Genomic DNA, 17,675 nt, shown 5'->3' on the forward strand with positions numbered 1-17,675 from the left:
CACAGTGCCATACAGTTGGAAGGGAATCCCCAACTCCCAGCTTCTCCCTGAAGAGCAAAGGGATTGGACTGCCGACCTAGTACCCCAACTTTTAAGAATCCCACTAGAGGGACGGAATCCTGAAACTCTTAACTCTGAAAGCCAATGGGGCTTCAGTTCATAAGACTCACAGGACCATAGGAAATAAAGCAGCAGTTGTTAATGAGCACTCGAGCATCTCTTGTGCTTAAGCCAGAAAGAATAGGCAAAAATGGTCCTCTCTTAGACTTTCCCTGGAAGGGGTTGGACTGCATATTTTAGAAGCTGCTGCCTGAGGGTCTGGATTCTAATTTAGCAGGCCTTTAGGAATGGCTGAGATCCTTTCAGAGCCCAGGGAAGCCTGTGAGCTCTCCTCCTTATGTTCTCTCCTTAGCTTGCTCCAATAATACAACCAAATTGCTATATTTCCCTGAAAGGAGCTTGTCTAACACCTTTAGTGCTCTAATATTTTTGGCTACCCCTGAGGGACAGGTCCTCAAATTACCTAGCTCTGATAGCTGATGAGGCTTGCATTCACAAGTCCCACAGGAGTACAGAAAACAAATAAACAAACAAAAAACAAAACAAAGAAACAGCAGCTTTTCAATAGGTGCAGGAGCACTTCCTTCTCTCCCCCCCCCCCCCACCTGTGGCTATATACAACTGGGCTTAGTGTAGATGGAGCAGGCAAAAATGCCCATCTTCCAGTTTCTCTCTGAAAGGAACTTAATTTCATACTTTCCCAACTGTTGCCTGAGAGAACAGTTCTAATTAGCCTGCATGTAGGTGCTGACTGCTTCCTCCCCTTTGGAACATTGAGAGGTCCTAGCACACCCTCAGCTATGGGAGCCACTAAGAACAAAGACAGAAGTTTGAACTATCACAAAAGTTTGAGAGACAACCAGGAGCTGGGGTTCGGCTGATTAATGAAACCAATCTGTCAAAACTAGGCCCTTTTATCTAAGGTGCAGAAACCAGCACAGAGAGTCAAGGAAGAAACAAGGGAATGGGTTCCAAACAAAAAAAAAGATAAATCACCAGAAACTGATCTTAATGAAATGGAAATAAATGATTTATCCAATAGAGCGTTCAAAATAATGGTCATAAAAATGCTCACTGAGGTGAGGATAGCGATTCATGAACAAAGTGAGAATTTCAACAAAGAGACAGAAGATATAACAGACAAAGAGAGAATCTTCAGAGCAGCAAGAGAAAAACAACTTATTACATACAAGGAAATCCCCAAAAGACTATCAGTGCATTTTCAGCAGAAACTTTGCAGGCAAGAAGAGAGTGGGGTGATATAGTAAAAATGCTGAAAGGAAAAACATGCCAACCAAGAATACTCTACTTGGCCAAGCTGTTCTTTGGAATTGAAAGAGAAAGAGTTTTCCAGGCAAACAAAAGCTGAAGAAGTTCATCACCTTCTGCACAGCAAAAGAAACCATCGACAAAATAAAGAGGGAACCAACTGAATGGGAGAAGATTTTTGCAAACAGTGCATCCGATAAGGGGCTAATATCCAAAATATACAAGGAACTCATGCAACTCAACAACAAAAAAACAAACAACCCACTTGAAAAATGGGCAGAGGATCTGAAGAGACATTTCTCCAAAGAGGACATACAAATGGCAAATAGACATATGAAAAAATGCTCTACATCAATAATCATCAGAGAAATGCAAATAAAAACCACGATGAGATATCACTTCACCCCAGTTAAAATGGCTATCATCAACAAGACAAATAGTAACAAGTGTTGGAGAGGCTGTGGAGAAAAAGGAACCTCACACACTGTTGGTGGGAATGCAGACTGGTGCAGCCGTTATGGAAGGCAGTGTGGAGATTCCTCAAAAAATTACGAATAGAATTGCCATATGATCCAGCAATCCCTCTCCTGGGTATCTACCCAAAAATCTGAAAACATTTATACATAAAGACATGTGTACTCCAATGTTCATTGCAGCTTTATTTACAGTGGCCAAGACATGGAAACAATCAAAATGTTCTTTGATAGATGAATGGATAAAGAAGTTGTTGTATATATACACAATGGAATACTATTTAGTGGTAAGAAAAGATGAAATAGGACCATGGATGGATCTTGAGATTATAATGCTAAGTGAAATAAGTCAGACAGAAAAAGCAGAGAACCATATGATTTCACTGATATGTGGTATATAAACCAAAAACAACAAAAGAAGAAGACAAACAAATGAGAAACAAAAACATAGACACAGACTATAGTTTAGTGGTTACCAGAGGGTAAGGGGAGGGGGATGATAGATGAGGGTAAGGGGGATCAAATATATGGTGATGGAAGGAGAACTGACTCTGGGTGGTGAACACACAATGGGATTTATAGATGATGTAACACAGAATTGTACACCTGAAATCTATGTAATTTTACTAACAATTGTCACCCCAATAAATTTTAGTTAAAAAAATAAAAAGATGTTCACCACCACTAGACCAATAGTTATGTGGATCAATAATAGATCAATGTAGCAGAGAGTACAGAATTAGACTCTCACACATAGTTAATTGATTTTTGAAAAAATTGCCAAAGTAATCCAATGGGGAAAGGATTTTTCTAACAAGTGGAGTTGAAAAGATAAACATATGACAAAACATCCCAAAGGATCTTAAACTCTGTATCACAGCATGTACAAGAAAATAACTTGAAATGAATCATAGACCTCCATGTAAGATATCTAGAAGAAAACCTTGATGTTCCAAGTTGATTTTGAGTGTTGCAAAGATTTCCTAAATAGGATGTAAAAACCCCAAATTATAAAGAAAAAAATAAATTAATTGTAACTCAATAAGATAAACATCCCAATTAGGAAATGACAAAAAGATTTGAACAGACACTTCATAAACAAATATATATGGATTGCAACAAGAACATAAAAAGATGGGTTACATCAGTATTTAGAAAAGTACAAATTAAAACCACAGAGAGCTACCACTATACACCTATGTGAATGGCTACAACTAAAAGTAAAATCATACTAAGTGTTGGCAATGTGCAACCACTTTGGAAAGTAGTTTGGCAGTTTTAAGAAATATTAAACATGTACCTACCACATGACTGAAGGGAAATGAAACCATGTGTCTATGCAAAAACTTGTAAACAAATATTTATAGCCACTTCATCTGGAAAAAAAATCCAAATGTTGACACTAAGCCTAAACCTGATATTGACACATGAATGGATAGACATTTTGTGATATATTATATAGTAGAATATTACTCAGAAACAAAAGGAAATGAAGTACTAAAACACAAAACCTGGATGAATCTCAAAATATTTGTAATAAGTGAAAGAAGTCAGACAAAAGAATATATATATAATATATGCTTCCTTTACATAAAAGGATAAAAACTGCAAATTAATTTACAGTATCAGAAAGCAGACCAGTGGTTTTCTGGTGTGGGTTACACAGGGTGCATAGGAACTTTTTGGGGTTATGGATATCTTCATTATCTTGACTATGGTAAGGGTTTCATGGCTACAGATAGATGCCAAAACTAATCAAATTGTATACTTTAAACATCTGTAGTTTTTGTTGTAGTCCATTATAAACCTCAATAAATCTGATAAAAAAGGGAGAGAGAGACCCACACCTAAAGATATAAAAATACTGTTTAATAGTTTTCAGTTTCAGCGTAATAGTGAAATTTCTATAAGCATCTAGAAACCCACATAAAAGTAATTTAAAAAATGTAAATAAATATTGCTCAAAAGAAATACTCTAGCACATCATTAATCAATGGAGTGGGAACAGCAAGAACAGATACCAACTACATATACGGATTGACTTTAATTTATTCATTCATTCAACTACTACGTATGCCTGGTTTTATACTAGTGTACAAAATAAAACAAACCCCTCCCCTCATGTTTACATTCTACAATTATTATAAATTGTTATCAAATTTGAATAAGCAAAAGCTTACAATGATTTTTCAAAGTCATGATAACAAATATTTTATTCCATAAATTATTTATATCAATAACCCTAGACTACATTCAAAAAGATAAAAATAAGTCCTATACTGTATTAAAGGAAATAAAACTTGTTTTAGCCTGACATGTCCTTCACAAATTGGCCTGAGCTTTCAGATTTTAGTGTACATAGAACACATGATGGAAGATTTATTAATAATGAAGACTTCTGGGTACATATACTTGTCCCTTCTGGGTACATATAGTTGTTCTTGGATGTTATCTAGACAGAAAGAATGATGAAAAGCTAACTGCCTTCCAGAACAAGAGTTTATTATTTAAAAGGGAATTGAGACCCAATGAAAAAATCACCTGGAAGTAAAGGCTTTGGCTAAATTACAGAACGTTCACATTTTTTAAATTAAGAGAGAAATAAAAACACATTATTTAATATGAAAAAAGAAAAAAGAAGACTTCTGTGCCAACTTCAGATTTTACCTCCATAGATTTAGAATGGAGCTTGGAAACCCAACTAACAGCCCATATAATCCTGACTCCAGGTGTCTGGATTGTCTACTTTGTGAAACGCTGTGCTAACCTCACTGACCAATGGGATTATTAGTGAAGATTAAATGTGATGACACATTGTGCCAATAAAGAAACAGGTGTGAATAAACATCTCATAAATGTAACATTGACCACCAAGACCACACCTCACTCTCCAAATGAGTTCACTTAAAACACTGATTCAATTAAACGAGAAACAAAATGAAATGATCCTTCAGGGTGAGAAATATTTAGAATATCCTCAAAAATCTGGGCAAATATAATAACAAAGATTCCAAACAGAAGGAAGGCATTCAGATTTCCACAGGACTAGGTTTCACAGAAAAAAAGGGACTCCAAACTCTGACATTAAAAACAAAAATAAAAAGCAAAACAAAGACATTTATCTCGTTTCCCTTTGTTATTGCTCAATTTTATACTTAGTAGAATTAGTTTAGTTCAGAATTTAAAATTTATTTTTGCCACCAATACATGTAATTCCTTTATTTCCTTTAATACAGTTACAAAAAAGTCAACCAAAATCTTTACATATCTTTCATGGTATATGATTAAAGAGAATTCTAGGAAACTTTAATTGATTCCATGATTTTATAATGTCTCTTTTTCCAGTCATATCCTGATTTCAAATAGTTGCTAAATGTAAAGAATTTCTTTGATCAAAAATAAAATCCTTTCAAATAACTTTTAATTATCGTTTCTTAGCAGATTTTTAGTTTCATTCAATAGTAATTTATCTAACGGCCTATCTGAATCCAAGGGTACAGCCTTGAAACAAGTTATCGATTTTTCTATCTTTAGGAAATCTACTCTGTCTTTAAGAAAGTTCCAAAGAATAAGTGAGAAGACACATATATGCCACAAAGCTGCCCAGGATGAGCTGAGGACATATCATACATTAAAAGGAAAGATCAAGTCTTGGATCATCAGAAGAGAATAAAAGAGCAAAGTCTCTACAGATCTACAGATGGTCATCAAAAGACACTGGCCATCAGTCAGAAAAGCTGGATATAAGGGAAAAGAGAGAAGAAAGTGAAAAGACAAACCTAATGATGGTTGCATATCAAAGGCAGGACAACTTTTTCCACAATTAGGAGGAATGTGGGGCAGGTGAAAATAGGTGGTTAAGAAGCAGAAAAGGATGAAAATTGCGAGACCGAAATTTATTTCTTCTGTAATTGGAATTTTAATTGGATTCAACGTAGGCAAAAAGTCCCTAACCGTCTTGACCAGTAGTGTCATAGCGAATGAGAAATAATAAAACCGGGGTCTACATAGTAAGTCTGAATCTAGTTCATGTCCTGCTTCATGGTTTGTCTATTTCTGCTATCTGTACTGGTATTACCAATATATCAGGATACTCTCCCCATTAACCAGATTGTAAGTGTGTAGTTTGCAGTCAGCTGTTATTTTGCTTGTATAGCCCACAAGAATGGCATGAAATAAATCCTAAATGTGCAACATTAAAGTTGGACTGGATCTTGAAAATTATCTAGCAATATGTCCTTATTTTACATATGAGGAAACTGAGTCCCTAGGAAATTAGATAATTTGCTGAAGGTCTCATAGCTAGCTAGTGGCATTTTGATAAGTTGATGATTTTAGACTCTTCTAGAGTCTATTCTTCTGCAACAGCTATGAATTTTAATTCATCTGCCTTGTCTACCTGCTCATAACTTGTAAATTCTATGCATGGATGCATAAGCTTAGGTTGAGAAAATGGACTTGTCTATTAAATATTGCATTAAATTTGTTAAATCCAGCATACGCAACTATTTGAAAGCAGTTTTTTTGGACAAATCTTTATTATTAAAAAGTCACAATGAAATATATTTAATACTAGTTCTTTAACATTCTTTTTTAGTTTGACAGGGTGCACTTTTTTTCTTTTGAGACAATGGGATAGTTATGAAAGGAACCAAAGGAAACAGAAAACTTTTCTACATCAAATAAAAATAAATCTTGGGAAATATTTGTCTTCATAGCCAAAGAATCACACTCTATGGGGCTTGAACTGAACATCCGTAATATCACAGAATTGGTATTTACTGAATAAAGTAAAAAAATATTGCTTTCTACTATGACTTGATTTTATAAAAAATTATCTTTGTCATAAGAGCATCATCCATGATTCAAAGATTTTATGTTTTCTTAACTTTAGTTAAATAAAATTCATTCATTTATAAAGCAGTGTACTTACTGATTCAGGACAGGTGTGTAGGCAGTTTTATCCTCATCAATAATAGTGACCATCAGTGTAATAAGTTGGGGCCAAAAATCCAAGTTCTTGGTGGTTGGTCCCTGTTCTTCCCGAGGAATGTCCTGTTTCTTACTCTGCTCACAAGGTCACGTAACATGCAAAAGAAAAGGTTAAATGGTATGACTTTAGTTAGAAGTCACTGTCAAACAGGAGAATCAGAGAAAAGTGTTATGAACAAACTCTTAGATCATGTGAGCTAAAGCCATTAAATTCAGTTTTCCTTTCTTCATTGAATGGGACCCCCTAGGATAAAGTCACATTGACAAGACTTGTTTCTAAGTGCTTTGATTCTTGGGTGAATGTTTCTCTTCCTCTATCACAGTTCAAAAGCTTAGCAATTATTACTGTAGAAATGATTCCTTTAATGTGGCTTCTCCCAAGGAGAGAGACTGAATTATATGCGGACAAAGGTGTGTGTGTTCGCACATGTGTATGTGAAAAATTTATCATGCCTAAATATTTTGTCCAAAGTCATACTGGCAACAAGTGGACAGAACTCAATGCTGCTTGGTTACAAAATCAGTACTATTAAATTCTACATTATATACATGTTACATAAACGGCCTGGAACTCGCTCATTCCACCTATAAACACCTATAGTTAGGTAAAACTTCGCAAGTCTATGTTTCTTCTGTGTGTGTGTGTGTGTGTATGTGTACCTGTTTAAATCATATTTGAATCCTTCTCAATTTACTACACTGAATAAATTCTCCAACTGTTACCCCTAGAAAGAGAGTGTTGTCTGGGATCTAAATTTACATTGCGATGAACAGAGTACAATAACAATCTCGAATGTTTCACATATAAATTCATGCTCAACACATATAATTCTTTTGAACATACTGAGAAGTTATTCCGGTTATTTTGTTTGGTGGGTATTTTTCTTAGAACACTTCTTTCATTTTACTTTTTAAAATTAGGCAAACAGAAAAAGGCAGAGACAATTTTAACTCAAGTATAGAACTAAGTGGGAAGCATACGGCTTCCCTGACTATTTCTGCTATATTATTCACAAGCTTATAGGTTCAGGATATTTGAAAACTTCAATTGTGCCTCATAAAATTCATGGGCTCTTTGATATACATTTAGATTTTATCTGACACAATCAACTGCCATATCCAACTAGCACATCTTATCTGAAAATCAGCCAACCCCTGCTAAATGGTTATGTGCATATCTGCTGACAGTTGTCCAAGACATGTAACCAAATTTGGATGGGTCATCACCTGATTATTCTTCTTCTTAAGCTAAAATAAAAGCCTTATATTGAATCCATTTATAATTAGAGATCTCCACACACAGACTATAATGTACTTTAGGGACATGTAATTTCTCAGGGTGTTTCCAAGCATTGTTGATTGATCTTTATGCTCAAAATGCAACAGAGATTAAAAGTAGAAGGGTAAAATTAAAATAGTCAAAAAATTATTGGCTGGCACAAATTACTTCCAATTTCCAGCGTGCACTATACGCAGCTTTCAAAGGACCTTGAGAATCTTGTATGTCTGGTCCCTGAGAACTGCTTGAAAGTCCTTGTTAGGCTATCCTTTTCAGTTCCTCAGGCATATCAACAGATCTCTAAGAAAAAGGCAGCAATACAAGCTTACAAATACCCAGCTTTGCCTACTTTTAAGTTACATTTTCTATTAAAATGTATTTTGCTTTTGTGAACAGGACTTTATTATTGCCACATTAACATAATCATTCATTACATTAAGATCAACTGATTTCCCTCTCTATGATGTATTTAGAAATCAGAGAACCTGGTGAGTTGTGAAGCTTGTAGATAAAATTAGTTCTGGTGACCACAGGAGACTATAGAGAGTACTGTCATTAATCATCACCATGTGCATAGAGCTAAACTATATGTCTAACTTATTTCAAATAATGTGACTAAATGAAAGGGAATAACTATAGATGATAAGTTTAATATCACAGTCACTCATCATTTTGCAAAGAGTGATATGGAAAGGAGGAGAAACTAAACTACATAGTTGACTGTGCATTAATTCCAAATTCCCTTAGCTGTCACAAATTATATTGCCATTATTCTTTTTCATGACATTAGAAGATTATAGATGGTATCATTTTTTTGCATCAAATTCTGTATGTAGCATCAGAATAAACCAAATGGAATGTTGAATCATTAAGTTTTTATATAGCACACAAGAATTTCACAAATCAGACTTTCCTATCTTACTAGTGCATTTTAAACTGCATGTTTAAAATTATGGGGTGCAATCATGTAGATTAGAATATTTACCTGATTTATTACGAATTAAATTCTTCTAAGTAAGACTTTATTACTATCCTAGAAGTCTACTAGAGCATTTGACCTTGGGGTTGGAGAAATTAGGATAATGGTAGTAGAAATTTTAAAAACTAATAATAAGTACATTGACACAGAGGGTGCCAAAAAAGTGTATACACATTTTAAGAAAGGAAAAAAAAACTGTATTAAAATTGTAATACAATGAATGATGCCAGCATTCATTTGATTAATGCCATCTTTTGAGGGAATGTCACACTACACATTGCTAACATAATTCAATTCAACTTTGAAAAGTAATACATAGGTAACATCTCTTAAAATATGTATTTTTTTGGCACCTGGGTATTTACTGAAACCCTTATAAGTAAATATTTATTATATTAAAATTTGTATTTACATAATACACAAGTATGTCACTGAGTTATAATTATATACCAAAAGTTATATAACAAAAGTACAAGTTTATAAAATTATGATTTAGTAGATCAACTTTATGTTCATCAGTGTTATCATGACTAAAACTTATTTTATTAATAAACTATTGAGGAAAGAAAGTCTGTGAGAGTATAATGGGGAGAGGATTTTTTGAAAGTGGAAAGTTGCCAGGATGTAGGATCAGCTGAAAAAAGCATCCAATCATCATGTTTACAAAGGATACTTCACTACAAAAAGCTTGTACAGACAAGCTGATAAGGCGTACACTATTATTCCATAACTTCAAATAAGAAAATATGAAGCTATTCCATCAAGAAGAGACCAACATATGGAGAGAACTATTATGAGCAAAAACAAAAGTGTTGCAATAATAGGTGATATCTTATTGGTAGTAAGACTTCTGCAATACTTCTAAGATTGCTGAATTTCTGTGACATTCCATGTTGCTGTTCAATGAGCATCTAACTTTGAAACTCTCTTCTAAGGAGTTGGCCAGACAAGGGTTGTGAGGAGGTATTTAACAGAGAAATGCAAAGGTGGGATGTTTAAATGCAAAAGTACATGATAGACACGTACTTGGAGAATTACTAACAATCTGAGACTACAAGCTCTTGATAAAGTATGTTTTTCCAACATTAGATTTACTGGATGTTAGTGAGTTTAGCACACACACACGATTCATGCTTAAACCAATAAAGACAATATTTCCTTAAACAAAGTTAAATAGGTTATTTCCAGACTTCTTTGAGTAATATGTTAATGTGCATTGTAATTCTCTAAAATGATGGTTCTCAAACTGTAGTGTGTATTAGCCTTGCTGGGAAGGCTTGCTAAAACACAGATTGCTAGGCCTACCCCCTGAGTTCCTGACTTAGTAAGGCCTGAGAATATGCATATATAACAGAGTTTCAAGTAATTCTGGCACTGCTGGTTCAGAGACCAGTTTGACAACCATTGCTCTGAGAGCCAACACTGGAATATTAGGTTTTCAAATGTATTTGAACTTGATAAAGCCTCCACCTCTCTCCTATTTTCCATGCTCCATCTTGCAAAATTTTCTACAGAATAAATATGACTTTGGGAAAAAAAGCGCTATAAAGATAGATGCTTTTAAATCCGAAAGTACCTTGTGTGTCATGTTAAGGAATTTGCCTTTAAACCACACTTGATGAGGACCATTAAAAGATTTTAAACATGGGAGTATTTATTTATAATTTTTTAAAAAATGACTTGGCAGTAGCAGTTAAGTTTAATGAAATTCAACTTATGAAAGAGCTAGTAAGTAAAATTGATAGAATTCAATGCCTTGTTGGAAAGAAAGAGAGAGAAAGCAAGTGGCACTATTCAGAAGGTAATTAGGTAGATTGATCTGGAGTTTAAAATGCATTCTAGATTATTTATGTAGATAGAAGAATTCCAAGGTATATGTGGCAGTTGAAATTATGGAGAAATAAGATTATTCCAAGAGAGGGAAGATAACTGATGGCCAGTTGCAAAACCTTAGGGAAAAATTTAAAAAAGAAAAATAGTAAAATTCTAAGCAAAATAAGTCAGACAGAAAAAAGTTGAAAACCATCTGATTTCACTGATATGTGGTATATAAAACTGAAAACAACAAAGGAACTAGACAAACACATGAAGAAACAATAATTCATAGACACAGACAATAGTTTAGTGGTTACCAGAGGGGAAGGGGGAAGGGGGTGGGAGATGAGGGTAAAAAGGATCCAATATATGGTGATGGAAAGAGAACTGACTCTGGGTAGTGAACACACAATATGATATACATATATATGATGTATTACAGAATTGTACACCTGAAACCTATATAACTTTACTAACAATTGCCACCCCAATAAAGTTTAATTTAAAAAAAAAAAGATGAAGCAGAGGCATAGATGGGGGAGTGAGGCCCCTGTCAAATGGGAGAGAATGGGACTGACAGTGGACTGATACACAGGATGATCGGCCTCAAACATAAATGAAGAACATGGTTCCCTCTGAGTCAGGTGATGAAGAGTCTTGCAGATATACATTGTTGATGGTGAGAAAGAACTGCTAGGAGCTTCCATCCCGAGAGAAGAGGAGGAGTAAATAATAAAGGTTTGAAATAACCCCTGCAAGGAATTAGACAAAGGTTTGAGTTGAACCCATGGTGGCACTGCCAGGTAGCTTGGGAGCTCTGTGGAGAGTGGGTCTCTGAACGTATAGTGACACTATTCTGTATCATCATGAGTTCTTTTCAGTACTGGATTAGAAGTCAAGGAAACAGTGTTGGATTTGCTACTGAAGGGCAGGGAATGCAGGAAAGGAGAAAAAGGTTTGAATGTTTGACAAGAATGGTTGAAGTGTTGGGACAAATATTTAATTTGGTCCAGAAGAAGAAAATTGGAAGGGAAGATGGAGGAATAGATCTAGAGGGTGTAGGGACAGCAGATTGTTTGGGCATTTAGGTCATGGGAGTGGGGGACAGGAACAGAGATTAGATGACGGTCTGTAGAGCTGAGGTCTAGAAACGTCAAGGAAATTGATTCCTCGGGTAAGACAATGAAGCCGTGGTAGCTCTGAAAAGAACTTACAGAATCTGTGTGTGTTTAAGTAAGGGGCTGCTATAAATGTGCATAGCGAGATGGTTTTGGTTCAAGGCAAGTAAGTTACAATTAAAGGTTTGGCAACAAAATTTATAGATGCTAGAAATTTGGAAAATCAGGACAGTGTGGATATAAAGACACATAAATGAAAATAGATATGAGCCTGAATATTTAAAAAGAAAAAAAGCTTAAACTATAATGAAAAAGGCTGGCAAGATAAATTAATATTAAACTGTTAACTAGATATCTCTTATATGTTTGCGACTTCCTTTGACTGAGTTGGCTGTATACGTCCTCATATTTCTGAGATTAGGAAGTCTTAGCCTTAGCAGTGCACAGGTTAGAAAAAGGGAAACTCTAGCAATAGTTTTGGAAGCAGATCAGAAAGTTTCAGATGCTCAGGGGAGCTGAGATCCTTGTGAAAAGTGATGTGGATAGTTTATCAGGTAGGAGAAAGAAGACATTTTTACTGCTCTACAGAATCTACAGATTCTACAGAATCAGACAGAATTTCTCCAGGTACCCTTCCCTTATCCCAGGGAAACCAGGTGGAACATTCTTGATGTCAGTGGAACCACCCTCCCTGTTTCTCTCTCCCAGGTACTGCTGCCTTCTGCTTCTCCTAGGTACTGCTGTCTAAGAATACTTCCATAATCTCTAAATGCAACTACAGAGACATCACTTCAGCTCCTTCTGTTCACTCGTCACAACATAACTGTTAGGCGTGAAGACTGAATATACAAACGAACAATGGTCAGAGCAGTCTTTCTAGCAACCAGCCCCGGAAGCCAAACCACAGCCTCTGTAGCAGTCAACCCAGAATGGTCAGGCCACCCGTTTCCTCATATTTTGCCTTCACTGCCAACTCAGGATCAACCAGAGCCAACTATGCTCCCCAAACCCATCACAGAGGATGCCCTTCCAGTCAGCTGACTTCCAGTTGTCCCATGACAACCAGCTCCAATCATATCAGACCTGATGCTTTCCATGATTCTCACTATAAAGCTTTCCCACTTCCCTGCCTGCCTTTGAGTCTCTGCCAAATAAAAGTAATGTTGACGGCCGTTTTTGTTATAGCAAGGTCTGAATAAAGGACCTGTTTGTTCTAATTTGGGTGGTCTTCATGCATTTCCAAACATCAAAGCCAAATATTAAAATCCTCATTTTAGAGATAAAGAAACTGAGCATTATCTTAATTCCTACCCCTCTTCTTAACTATAAACAAACATGTAGACCACTCTGAAAAACTTATAGCCTTTTTTTTTGTTTGTTTATATCCTACATTCCTAGACCTGGTTATGTAGTTTATAGACATGTGACAACCATTACCTCCCATTACTAATACTCAGCTGATTTTTATTTTGACTTATATCTTGAATGGTAGCAAAAGCTTTCAGATAATAAAGTTATCGATGCTTATGTGAAATCCCTACACACTTCCTGAGTTCTTAAGACTGTCACAACTACTCAGCACTTACTTGGCAGTGTGAAAGTTCTAGGCACAGTCAGGGTCTAGTTCTAAACTAATTTCCTTATGTTCCCTCCACTGCTCCCGCCAATTTTAGAGCTTTCTTAATTGACAATCTTTTATCATCAGCATCCTGTTGTCCCAGAAGTTCCTACTAAAGTTACTAATTGATTCTAACTCTTCATGTCACCAGAGTCCCTTCATCTGCTTCTCCTAACTAATGTTGGTTTAATTCCATTCAATTTGGGGCAGTATGGATCATCAGACATGAACATAATAGGAAGAATCAGCTCTTAACTCTTCACAGACTCCCTACTCTGCTTGCACAAACAGGAAACCATCAACTATGGGGTGAATAATGACTTTACTAAAATTCCTTATCTTGCTAATTCTAGAAGGCTAAATTCTTGTTTGACTGATAATCCTTAAGCAAAATGACATGAGGCTCTGAATAAGGTTGAAGGTGTAGACAGGAAGTAAAAAAAAAAAAAAGCAGGATGTAAAAGTATTTCACAGTGGCTTTCACATAGAAGAGGAAGAAAATGAAAGAGGAGAAACGTTGTTAGGACAAATTAACTTAATGTGAGCAATTTAATCACCACACCAGAGAGTTAGTTCTACATCCCCCCACTCTTTGTCAGCTTAGACAAAGGCAGTCAGGCTGAATTCCAGGGTGTTGCATCTGGAGTGGTATCAAGTCGACTCTCCCCAGGCAAGGCAAAGGAGGAAACAATAGAAGTTAAAATCCATGCAGAAGTAAATACAATTTTTTTTTTTGGTCTCCCTTCTCAACTTTTGTGAAGAGTTCTTAGACTCACCCTCCTTTCTTTATTCTTTAATCACACTGCAGTACTGAAAAGGCTACCTACAACACTTCCAGCAATTTATGTATTTTACAGATGAGGAAAATGAGTCTGGCATAGTTTAAAGCGGTCCATTAAGCTCATATAAGGTCATAAAGACCTTGAAATTTTAATGTTCTCAAGAAAACCTCCTTCATTTTACTTCCCCTACCCTAAAGTTAAAAATTACTCAAGATAAATAACAGACAGTAGATTTGGATTTTGTTTGCAAGGCATCAAGAAGAAAATTAAGTTATTAATCATAGGGTTTTTGACCCCTTCCCCTAATTAGAGAGTTGAGAGCCATTGCTAAATGAAAGCATTAGTGTTTTTAATTGATGACCTAAGAAATCTCCTTATATAGCTTAAGACTTCGTATAAATCGGACATCCTTTTTAAGGTGGTGCCAATATTTCCTCTTCTTTTTTTTTTTTTTTGCCTTTGACAAAGTTCAGTCCATCTCTTACTTAGACTATTTGCAAGTTCATTGCCTTTGATTTAGCAACTTCAAAGATATTTTCTACTATTAATCTTTAATGTCACTGTCAAAGATGCCTTATTCACTCACTGAATTCTACTAAAATATAGTAAGTCACTTAAATTTTGGCCATAAATAGGAGAGATTTGGGGAAGTTAGGCTGAATGAGGCAGGTGCCTGGATTCTCTAATGAACTTGATCTTGCTCATACACTTAATTAATAGCCCTTAGTATTCTGGCTATGCCATGAATAAATCTGCATTAATTTTCATTACAGATAAAGTTGTGCTACCTTTGCCTTTTTGGGACAGCTGGGGCAGAGTCCATATTCAATTGCCCTGATTTATTTTGTAATTTGCTATTTAAATCCATAGCAAAGGTGCTTTGGGACAATGTGAATTGCAACTTACAGAGAATCTAAGAGAAATATACTGAGGAGTGAAATTTGAGACTATTTTCAAAGCTGCCAGTGATTAGTGTTTTTCTATGTCTGGTCCATGTTCATCTACCTCAGAATCACCCGGGTCACTTATTACAAGGGGGTGAGGCATGTAGAAAAAGTTAAAGGGGGTCAAATATATAGTGATAGAAAGAGATTTGATTTTGGGTGGTGAACACAGTGCAATATACAGATGATATACTATAGAATTGTACATTTGTAACCTATATAACTGTGTTAACCAATGTCATCACAATTAATTTAATTAAAATAAATTTTAAAAAAAAGAAGTACATTTGATTTTAGTGCCCCTGTTGCAGATCTACTAAATCAGGATGACTGGAGTTATGGCCTGGGAGATTGGATTTACACAGCTCTGTTCTTCTGAAATTTTGGCATTCATAGGAAGAACTTAACTTGTAATTAAGTCAGGTAAAAATAGTCCTCATTTTGTTTAGGAAGAAGAGTGATACAGTTTTTCCTGGATCCCAGTATTAGTCATGGGTTTGCTAAATTTTACATTCTATCCTGATAACTTCTGTTGCACCTTTATATCTGAGAAATTACTGACTACATATAGCTCCTTAATTTTAAGAAAAGGTAGAATAACTTACTGGATATTTATGTGATGCTCCGTCCAGGTGTTGATAGACTGCTTTGGTAGATCCCTTTGTAAATCATTAAGTTTTATATTAACAGTCATTAGAAAATTATTGGTATACTCAAATAGCTTAATATATTGTTGTTAATTGAGAACAAAAAAAAAGCAACTAGTGTTTTGTTTGTTTGTTTGTTTGCTTTTTATATTTATTTATTGGGGTGACAATTGTTAGTAAAATTACATAGATTTCAGATGTACAATTCTGTATTACATCAACTATCAATCCCATTGTGTGTTTGCAACTAGTGGTTTTAAGTAAGAGTAATTATTGAAAACTAAAATTAAAGTGTTAATCGGGTTAGAAAAAAACAAGGAATTTCCATATATCATTAGAATATTTCATTTTTATTCTAGCAAAATGTTTAAAGAATCTTCACTGGATTTTCTCAGGTTTAGTAAGTCTGAGACACCTGGTATTTAAATGGCCAAAACTGCATTTCAAAGTGTTTGGACAGTCTAAGCGGTTTTTAACAGCACTAAATGGTTCCTTGAACTTGAATAGACCATACATGGTTAAGTGATCTATACATAACTATAAATTGTCATAACTCTGAATGTGGACTTTAAATATACAAATTACTTTATAGCATGGTATAATAGAAAAAATAAGTAAAAATTGAGCACAGAATCAGACTTACATTCTGTTCTCAACTTACCATTGACTTGTTCAAATTTGGGGAAATAATTAATTTCTTCAACTTTGGATTCTTAATATTCAAATAGGAATATATATATATATTCCTATGTTTCTAATAATTCTTATAATTAGATAGGTTGTAATCTTCAATAAGTGGCATTTATTACCATATTAACATAAAAGGGGAATGTTCACCTTTAATTATATTTTTGGTATATGCTCTGCCTAATTGACAAGGTTCTTGTTAGAATCCCAAGAGAGATGCATAAGAAAGTTTCTTGGATATAAAACAGACAAATAAAAACGAGTGCTGGAGAGGGTGTGGAGAAAAAGAAACCCTCATACACTGTTCGTGAGAATGCAGATTGGTGCAGCCGCTATGGAAGGCAGTGTGGAAGTTCCTCAGAAAATTAAGAATAGAATTACCATATGACCCAGAAATCCCTCTCCTGGGTATCTACCCAAAAAACCTGACAACATTTATCCATAAAGATATATGTGCTCCAATGTTCACTGAGCTTTATTTACAGTGGTCAAGACATGGAAACAACCAAAGTGTCTTTCAATAGATGATTGGATAAAGAAGATTTGATGTATATATACACAATGGAATACTACTCTGCCATAAGCAAAGATGAAATATTTCCATTTCAGAATTGTACACCTGAAACCTATGTAACTTTATTAACAATTGCCACACCAATAAATTTTAATTAAAAAAGTTACTATTTTAATGGATAAACTAATAGTTTTGGCTTTTGCTGTTAATATAAATTAAACTTCCATTAAAAGGAAAAATGTGATACTCACATGCAGCAGGCATTTATTTTCCATTTAAGATAGCTCATCTTTAAAAGAACTCGTAGTACTTAGACTGAACTCAGGAGTACCATGAGAACTGATTTCAAATACATTTTGGCTGTAGTAGAGATTAAAAGATAAATTGAATTTGTCTTGTGTGGTTAAAGAAATAACACTAGTCCTTGTGAGTAAAATTTTCAAGAGAGAAGATTTTAATACAACATAAGGAAAAACTTTCTAAATATCAGATATCTCC

General features: G+C 34.9%; 1 protein-coding gene across 3 annotated transcripts in view; it reads right to left on the reverse strand.

The window, feature by feature from the left end:
• UNC13C (unc-13 homolog C) overlaps nt 1–17,675 on the reverse strand; it is a 504,352-nt gene that overhangs the window by 174,004 nt on the left and 312,673 nt on the right. For all 3 annotated transcript variants that reach the window (XM_074327725.1, XM_074327724.1, XM_074327726.1), the window contains exon 17: nt 6,736–6,869. In XM_074327725.1, coding sequence (XP_074183826.1) covers nt 6,736–6,869 — 134 coding nt within the window. The remainder of the gene's footprint in view (nt 1–6,735; nt 6,870–17,675) is intronic.

The sequence above is a fragment of the Rhinolophus sinicus genome, linkage group LG03, assembly GCF_036562045.2.
Source record: "Rhinolophus sinicus isolate RSC01 linkage group LG03, ASM3656204v1, whole genome shotgun sequence".
NCBI classification, from domain to species: Eukaryota; Metazoa; Chordata; class Mammalia; order Chiroptera; family Rhinolophidae; genus Rhinolophus; species Rhinolophus sinicus.